At 40.3% G+C, this 9,547-nt stretch overlaps 1 protein-coding gene across 1 annotated transcript; it reads right to left on the reverse strand.

Annotated features, from left to right (window-relative positions):
* Positions 1-1,193: 1,193 nt before the first annotated feature.
* On the reverse strand, positions 1,194-8,865 carry psmb10 (proteasome 20S subunit beta 10). Its single transcript, XM_076079648.1, has 8 exons — positions 8,670-8,865; positions 6,718-6,811; positions 6,460-6,557; positions 4,616-4,756; positions 4,327-4,442; positions 4,152-4,210; positions 2,256-2,407; positions 1,194-1,442 (listed from the first exon to the last, which is right to left on the reverse strand). Exons 1-8 carry the CDS (start codon positions 8,732-8,734, stop codon positions 1,331-1,333), a joined length of 837 nt encoding a protein of 278 aa, XP_075935763.1. The 5' UTR covers positions 8,735-8,865; the 3' UTR covers positions 1,194-1,330.
* Between the last annotated feature and the right edge of the window lie 682 nt (positions 8,866-9,547).

Here is a 9,547-nt window from a genome sequence, read left to right on the forward strand (position 1 = left end):
CCACACAAATATGAGCAGGAACCAAACACAGTTGTACATTCATTCCAACTGTATCCTCAACATTATCGTTTATATTTTACATCAATAAATCACCTCTTATTGTTTCTTTTGAAGTCAAGGTCTACAGCAGAGTCTGGACAAATGAAAACTCTCTCAGGCCTGACCTCTTCTATCCATTGTAGTCCGAAAATTGTAGCAACTGTGTCTGCTGTAAATACAGATAGTCTGTCATTAATTCTTCTGCATATGAATCTATCAAAGTCAATTCAATTACATTTTATTTGTAAAGGCCAAAAATCACAAATCACAAAAATGCCTCAGAGGTCTTTATCGTCTGTACAACATACGACATCCTCTGTCCTCTGACCATTACATCAGAAAAGGAAAAAGACATGCAGCTCAGGTTGAGTGACGTCTCTAAATGGCCTGTAGTGATTGGTTGTCTGTCTCTATGTGTCAGCACTGTGATAGTCTGGAGACCTGTCCTGTTCAGGGTACCGATACTTTTTGTTACAATTTTAACGACCAATACCGATACATGACTTTTTTTTTAAATGGTCTTTTTTTTTAAAAGAAAGAAAAAAGGGTCCATTTACATGCAAAACATACCAGCCATTAATAACACATTTATTATAAAAGCAAATATGAGTGTAATTAAATAAAAGTGTTTGTGCCACTAGGTGTAAACAGAAATACTGAGACTAAATGGAGCCTGCCTGTAACCTTCAGGGTGTGCTGTTTTTAAATGTTTGAAGAGGTGACTTATAGAGCATCTCGCTTTATCTTTATCTGCTACGTTGCCTTTCTGCCATCCTCTGGAAGTGTGTGACTGTGTGCTGTTGTGGGTTATGATTTGAATCACATAGTATCCAAGTATCCGCCCATCCCTATGCAGAACACATTTAAGAATAGGCTAGTTCAACTATTATAATAATTCAAATGTATCAGGTCCAGCCATTTTTCAGTGAGACAAATCATTCACACATCATGCTTTTAATAAGCATTTGATAGTTTTTGAGCTCCTATTGCACTGAATGAGTTTCCACAAGAGACTTTAAAAAAATAATTTCTCTCATACATTCAATGAACATTGTAGCATATTTGACTACATGCTGCTGTGTGAATATTAGCCCATGGGTTTAAGTCCTCCTGCCCTTCATGTGGTCACCAAAATAACTTGCAAGCACCGATCATTTAACAAACATACATTTTTATTACGTTATTGTTTCTTTACGTCAGTGATGCTTTAGAGATACACAAGAAGCTGTCTTCCTTTATATTTCGACAGCGATGGATTATTACATATTGAAAAGAAGCCTCTTAATGTGTTTCATTCAGTGTCCATGATGTGAACAGATTCGTTGACCACATCCAGATAGAGTGGGGTCACCGTTTTGGTCAGGACGGCCGTGGTGCCGGGCTCATACTTGTACTGTCCCTCTCTGAAAAAGAGACAAGGAGGTTTACTGTGAGGTCAAGCGGTGGTGCAGACAGGATATCAAGTCATGAGTCCTACAATGTGGCGTTTTGCGCGTGTTGACGTATAGTTGCACTGGTAATTGAATTAGTCCAATAAAACAGCTGAGACAATTTTATTTCAACCACACCAATAAATAAGTAAATGAAGGAGTCACTGATCAGTATCCTGCAGACTATTTCCACACCAGCATCTCTGAAAGTTACTCACAGTGTTTGGCTGAGATTCGATCAGCAAAATACAGTTATATAGAGACCGAACCAGTGACCACAGAAGGAGGCTTTAAAAGCACTGTTCCATCCCACACAGAAATGTGCTCACTTTCTCCCATTCAACTCTCCACATGCAGGATACGCTTTCTGGACATTTACTGGGTGTCAATGGGTGCTTCTCAGATTTACATTAATTTGTTTCAGAGATGCAAATACAGCAAAGCCTGAGGTGTTATCCATAATGCACAAACACCTCTTACAAGTCTTTTTCTATTTTGATATATTTTGCATTCTAATGTCTGAACCCCAAATTTCTTCTTCAGAATTTTCTTTTTTCAGTTTACGTTTTACGCTGAGTTTCAACTCCCAGTCACTGTTTTGGTTTAGAGGGGAGGAGGTCAGTGGAGCGTGAATCTCATATAATCTGTATATAAGTAGAGAACTTGTCTTTTATTTTCAATGCCAAAATGTACAGTTACTGTCCTGTCTCCATATATAGCTGCAGAAAAACATGAATATCACTATATAATGGAGAAAACACATGATAAAAGGTACTTATGACTCACCTTTTGCCCTTCATCGTGGGCTTGTCGTAGCTTCGCAGGTACTCCACTCCAGCCTCGGTGATAACACACAAGTCCACGTTGCTGCCTGAACCCAGGTCACAGAAAATCCCTGCAGCGATGGCGTCCCGTACCAGCTGCTTCGCCTTTTCCAGCTGAAAGGGAGAGAGGAGAACGAGAAAAACAAGGTTCAAACAGTTATTAGACATAGGAGGACAGGATTGGTGCTGAACCTTGAATAACAGCTAGATCCATTCTCTGGTGGTCATAATGGAGGTCGGGCCACAACACACACACAAACACGTGATTCTTTTGGGCAGATTCATTTCATGCACTAACCCTAACCCTACAACAAGAGCTCTCACCTTCCATCAACTCACGTCTTCTGTGCATTACCAAGCCAACTATGCATTGATACAATGATCGTGATACGGTGATACACCGGCACACAGCATAACAAACTGACTCTGTGTTTCGCTGCAACACATTCAGCTAGCATTACATTACAGTCATTTAGCATATGCTTTTATCCAAAGCGACTTAGAATTCAGGATTCTATCACATTTCTACACCGTAGGCACAGCTACGGGAGCAAAGTGTCTTGCTGAAGGACACCTGATTGAAGGACGGCCCTGCTATCCACTTAGCCACAGTCATCCACGCATTGCTCAGAGTTGTTCCCATACCAGTTTTCCTTCCCCCGATCAGATGTATATATAAATTCTTTTACTTTGTTAAGTAGTAAGTATAGTGGTTATTTGCATAAAAATACACAATTGAAATGATCAAGAAATAAATGATTTTATCTTTCTTTAAATATTAGCTTTGATAAAGAAAACAATCTTATTATAAGTATTAACATCTAATGATGTATTATAAGCAAGTGAAACAGGTCATAACTCATAATTCATCTCTAATATCTATTTTATATTGCTGTGAAAACATGTCCTTCAACAACTATATTTATTCAGGTTGCTCACCAGAAACTACAGTTTACAGGATCACATTTGAACACATCATGATAACGTTATAATCTACCTTCGGCCAATACTCATTTACACTGAATAGAGCTTGGACGCATCATAATGTAACTGAATGGAACCTCTGATATTTATCATAGCAGGGCTGTGCTGCCCACTGGCTGCCAACAGCTAACAGCTAACGTTACTAGCACCAGGCGACTCAGTGAGGACGTAATCTCAGTTGTACTGCTGACACCGTTCTGTTATATTGTCAAATTGCCATGTTTTCTCTCTCGTCTCTTCCCTCTCCAGTCATGTCAGATCATCCTCTCCTCCCTGCCCTGCAGTAACCCCTGAGTTCCCGCCACTTCCCTTCACCTGACCAGCTCCGCACACCTGTCCCCACACTTCCCCGTTAGCCCTGCCGTAAATATATCGGTCCATTCCCTTTCTGCCAGATCGTCTTGTGTGCTCCCAACTGTTTTCTGCCCTCCATTGCCTGTGTGGTATTGACCTTTGCCTGTTTCTGAACACGAGTAAAACAGAACTATAGCTGGTGAGTCGGGCTTCTGGGGTTCAAACCAGGTAACTGAGCCGTTACACATTTAGTTCTACTGGAAAACCTATAGAATTCAATTCAATTATATTTATATAACCCCAAATCACAAATTAGCCTCAGAGGGCTTTACAATCTGTACAGCATAAGACATCCTCTGTCCTTGGACCCTTACATTAGAAAAGGACAAACTCCCCCCAAAAAAACATTCATTGAAACTGGACCCGGCTGCAGTAGATCCACTTCCAAATTCAGGATTCATGTCACACCTCATCTACTGCATATGTATCCCGTGTACAACATGCCGTCAGTACAAACCCTTTTTATTACAACACACCACATTCAATTACATCTGCCAAGAAAGAACGCAGTCAGCCTCACCTCCATGTTTGGTTTGAATCTGTCCTCAAATACAGAGACAGCAGCTGCAGCTCCAGAGCCTGAAACCACAATCAAATGTTTAATTCTGCTTTTCAGGGTTTCTGTTTCATCTGGCTTAGAGGGTGGTCCTGAGTGGAACTGTATTCAGCCTGTATAGAGTACTTTCAGCACGTACCCATGGTGACGAAAGGCAGTTTGTCGTAGGAGCCGTGTGGGTAAACACTGTACAGGTGAGCACCAGTCACGTCGACTCCTCCAACGATCAGAGACGAACCGATGTGACCCTGGTACCTGCAAAGCCAAACAGACATCACTGCAACATGCTGATCCACACGTCCAGTTAGCAACAGGCCTAACTGGACGTGTGGATGTTAATGAAAGCAAAAGAGAAAAGACACAAGTAGACTTGAAACTGAAGTTACAGATGAATAACTTCCTTCCATCACTATCTCAGTTACACTCACCTGAACAGCATCTGTTTCAGCTGTCGAGTTACCATGGTGACGAGTGGGGGTCGCCCAGTGTTGAGCATGTGCAGTTCCACGTTGGACGCCATGATCTGTGTGGTAATATCTGCATCTGCAGCCACGCCAGCACCACAGCAGCTACACAACATACGGAGTCAAACAGTGGACACTTTCATGAACACGTCTTAGTGGTATAAAGCTCTTTTTGACCAACTCTGTGGGCGATCAGTTTTAAATTTTTTTAAATTTTATTTATTTAAAAGGGACCATGTACAGTTTAAACATAAATGTCTCCATTCGATGCACTGTACCAGATTGTAGCTTAAGCTAATTTGCATCTGCAGTCCCTTGGCAGGTCAAACAAGGACAAGACAATAACACAGTAAAAGGAAAAGACATAATACAGAGATATACCACAAAAACATACAAGACACCCAATACAACGCTACACACAAATAGCACATGAAAAATGAATGTGTCAATAAAATCAAGTCAGAAAAGACCACAAGAATAGAGGTCAGTATGTGCAGTTTTTAAAAGACTTTAAGTTGGCTTTAAAAGTGCTAATAGAGCTGCAGCTCCTCACACCTTCAGGCAGGGGGTTCCACTGGTGTGTTGCTTTTACAGAGAAGGCTGATTGTCCAAAAGTAGTGCGGCGAAATGGTATTGTAGTCTCATGTAGAGGATATTCTCGCTGATCTAATGGAAGTTGCTGAGCGAGTATATACAAAGTCACGGAGTGGAGGAGGGGCCAAACCATTTAAAAGTCTATAGACCAGCCACAAATTTGAGAACAATCTAAAATTGTTAAAGCTCAGTAGATTCTGCTTCTCCAATACCCTACAATGGTGAAAGTGCAACGGCCTTTTGTCCAGAATTTTTATTGTTTGCTTCTATAAAGACTCGAGAGGTCTTATGGCTGTTTCACCAGCCTGCCCCCAACATGTAATGCAGTAGGACATATGTGAAAGGATCATGGCATGCATAAATATCTTTGCTGCATTTGGAGGGAGACAGTTTCTGATGTGTCTAAAATTTGCTAGGTTGTATTTTATGGTTTTAACCATTTTTTTTACATGTTTCTTAAATGTCAAATTTTGATCTAGTATCACACCAAGATATTTAAAATCAGTGACATCAGGAGGTTGACTGATGGTTTCAGAAAAAAAACATCCCTTTTGTCTTATACCATCTTATACCAGTTAATACCATACCTCAATATGCAGTCAAATCAGATCACATCCTCTAAAATACTTTCTTCATCCTTTATATACATCATGCATGTTACATGATTACAGTACACTTGTTGGGAGTCTTTTGTGGTTCAGTGTCTTTCTCAGGGACCCTTAAACACGAGCACGGGAGGAGCTGGAGACAAGTATTGGACAACCTGTTGTAGCACCTGAGCTACAGCTGCCTCAGCCTGTCCTGTGAGTAGTTCAGTTAAAGTGGGTTAAAGTGAGCTGGGAGGTGAGAGTTAACAACAGCTAAAGAAGAAGCACCTTCAGTTTTCAGCATTAACCTTCATGCATTTTTCATGTTTTATTTGAGTATTTTTTATAAAAGCAAAGGTCAGACGGAGGAAAAGGAAATAGATTTAAGGTACATGTGCAGGTGGGGGCTTATCTGAAAAACATCACTGGCTCATACAGCCAGCAGGCTCACACATGAAGGCTTGAGGCTCCTCACGAGGTCGGATGACACAACAACAACAGACCATAAAAGGCTTGCATTTCAAAAGTAAAACTTCTAAACCAAACTAAAGGTGACTAATAAGAAATCACGAGTAATAAGAAGGAGTTACACTGGACACATGAGAGGGTGGAACCGGTTTCACTCACTAGATCTTTGGAGCAATGTAGTGAATCTTCATGCAGTTCTTGTCGGCCACCACCATGTCGTCTGTAGCCCTGGTGTCTGCTCCCAGGATCACTCCATCCTGACACACGAGGACAGGAAATACAAGCAGAAATGAAGAGCAGCTACCTTACCTTGTTATGTAGGCAGTCATTTAAAGTAATGTAGAAAATAACACAGCATATTTCCAAAAACATCTGTCTTTCTGTGTCTCTTACTGAAAACACAGGGCAGATCCTCACCTTGTAAACAATCCCAGCAATAGTGGTCCCTGTCTTTCTGGCACTGGGAGCTTTATAGCCAAACTCTGACAAACTGGACTCCAACACTGCATTCCTGGCAATGATGAATGAACATGAGACACTTGTGTTAGTGTTGGTTCACTCCAAACCCTGTTGTCTCCTCGTATCCTGCCACAAACACCATCTGTACAAAGGAATATTACACCAACCCAACACCACAAGGAGGGACAGGGCTGTATGTGGAAAAAGAAAGCCATGTCACATTTCAGTGACTGAGTGATGTACTTTGACATTCTACAACCAATAAATCTGAATCACTGCTGTTCACATCCAAATACCTACAGTTTATTTTCTATGTGCTTCAATTGAAAAAGCACTACTGCTCGTTATAAATTCAAACTCGATCATTTATGGGGACATCTAACTAGAACGCCAGGAATCTGTGTCTGTCTGTCTGTCTGTCTGTCTGTCTGAGTGTCCTCACATATCTGGAGCACTACTCATCAAATCTACTTCACACTTTACAACCAAACTCCTGTTCCCTCTGCTGGAGTGAACAGGAGCAGAGAGCCCACAGGAAGCAGAATCAAACCGGAGTATTTTACCAGAGAGACTGTGAGCAGCTGTGACTGTTAGACTTGATACTAACTTTAACTCTGAAGTAAAACTATTATCTATTATAGTAAAACTATTAATACCGCACAGTAAACGTTCTGCATTGAAATGTTCACTTCAAGTGAAGAGTGAAAAAGAGGAATTATCAGAACAATGTACTTCATTTACTTAACGTCTGATCAAGGTGGACCCTTGAATGCTAATATTATTCTGGATAGTTTCATAAATAATAATGCAGGATATTTGAACTGTTCTATTTTCTCTTCTCGTATTTCTCTGTCTGGTAAATGTAGTACTACAAGCTTTTGTTTTGAAGTAGAAGTACACAGCAGGGCTTGACATGAAGCTTTTTCAGCTGTCAGGTGTTTTACTAACCCCATATAGGCCTATTAATAAATAAGTCAAATCAACTGAGATTTACACAATTGGACAAAAGTAATGTCAAATTCTAAATGTCTTCTTTTAACGTTGTTACTGTCATCTATTGTGGTTATCTGCATAAAAACAGACAATTTAAAGATGAGGAAATAAGTGATTGTATTTTGTCTTTAGATCCTAGCTTTGATTAAAAAGAAAATACATCTCGTCATTTGTAGTTTTGATGATGTATTATAACACTAAATTAGGAAGTTAAACAGCTCATAATTCTCTTTAATATCTCTTTTATATTGCTGTGAAAACATCTCCTTCAAACTACTGGATTTATTCAAGTTTCTCAGCAGAAACTACATTTTACAAGATTACATTTGAACACATCATGATAACGTTGTAATATACCCTCACCTAATACTCATTGCACTTTTTGGAGCTTGAACGCACCATAGTGGAACCGAATGGAACCTCCGCACATTTGCTGTTAGCTCTTTATTTAGCCAAACAGAACTTCAACACGTGTTGTTCACAGTGTAGTCTTGTCAGGGCTGGCAAGTTATTCCAGGGAACAATGAGTCAGAATAGTAACATAATCCATATTAGTCATATCTAAACATCATAGTACATCTAAAGCTGTTTGGGCCCTTTTAGTGTGACTTGAGCGTGTGACTCGACATGTCATGTGAGGTGTGTTGCTGAGGACCAGAGGAAGCTCAGTGTTCAGTGTCGACTTGTTCTCCAGAAAGCTGCAAGCAGCAACAGCACAGGTCAGACATGCAGCCCGTTGTCAACACACAGCTTTCAGCAGACACTCGGTATTATTTACATGTCAACCATAAAAGGGTGTGTTTCCCAAAGTTCCTACTATTTCAGCGTGTCTCCAGTTGTCGTTATATTCTACTACCAGCAGCCTATTTCCGCCTCCATTCAGCAGTCACACGACGCACGGCGCAGCGTTTCTTTACCTGCGGCTGTTTTCAAAGCAGAAGCCTCCACTCTGCGGCTCACAGGACCTCACGCTGTGGAGCATCTTCACTGTGGAGACGGGATGATTGAAGATGAAGATGAAGCTTCTAAACTGAAGACAGGATAAGACCTTGAAGGGAAGCCCCGTCAGGAGAAGTGTCAGCACTTTTCACAGCTTCTTTCTTTTACTTTTACTTTCACTTCACAAGCCCCGCCTCGCTGTACAACGTGTCCACACTAACCACGTGTCCTCAGGGTGAGTTTGAAAGAGAAAAGCTGATGAAATTCCACCTTTCTCCCAATTCTATTTCTTCTCATATTTTATTTCCTGAAACCAGAATCAGATTTGGAACACAGGAGGAATCTCCACCTGTAAGAACAAAACGACGCTTCATTTGTCATCATTTATGGAATAAGATTATTTGTATGAGAGCAAATTTACGTGTCATTCTGTATCTGACCATGGGTCACTCTCTTATATGATCCTAGACTTATGATCCACTAAAATGAACTGCTGAATTATATTTACCAATATTTCTTGCAGTGTATTATAATTTGCCTCCACAACAGGCTGGGACTTTGAAAAATGTGGAGCTGCAGTGCTTTAAATGATTAGGTTTAGATTACTAGAGAGGTTAACACTAGAGAGGTTAACACTTAACCCGAAACAATAATAAATATAATAATAATATTTTATATTGTTGCTGATGCCTAAAAAAATGGATACCACTACTACTAAACAATGGCCTATACAATCTAAAGGCTATTATAAATGTGTATTTACATAAATCAATCTACAATCATATCACAAATACTGGCACATACATTGGCGAACTATAATTGTTTTTCATAGGTGGTGTGGGAAATGGGATAGACA

This window comes from Anarhichas minor, unplaced genomic scaffold, assembly GCF_050575085.1.
Source record: "Anarhichas minor isolate MPS153535 unplaced genomic scaffold, ASM5057508v1 ptg000073l, whole genome shotgun sequence".
Taxonomy (NCBI): Eukaryota; Metazoa; Chordata; class Actinopteri; order Perciformes; family Anarhichadidae; genus Anarhichas; species Anarhichas minor.

What these genes read in the sequence shown, in the direction of transcription:
- psmb10 (XM_076079648.1), bottom strand. Translation starts at nt 8,734, where the DNA reads ATGCTCCACAGCGTGAGGTCCTGTGAGCCGCAGAGTGGAGGCTTCTGC. An exon ending in TACATTGCTCCAAAGATCTA is followed by an intron (nt 4,757 to 6,459) that starts GTGAGTGAAACC and finishes TATGTTGTGTAG; the next exon opens with CTGCTGTGGTGCTGGCGTGG. An exon ending in ACTGCCTTTCGTCACCATGG is followed by an intron (nt 4,211 to 4,326) that starts GTACGTGCTGAA and finishes TTGTGGTTTCAG; the next exon opens with GCTCTGGAGCTGCAGCTGCT.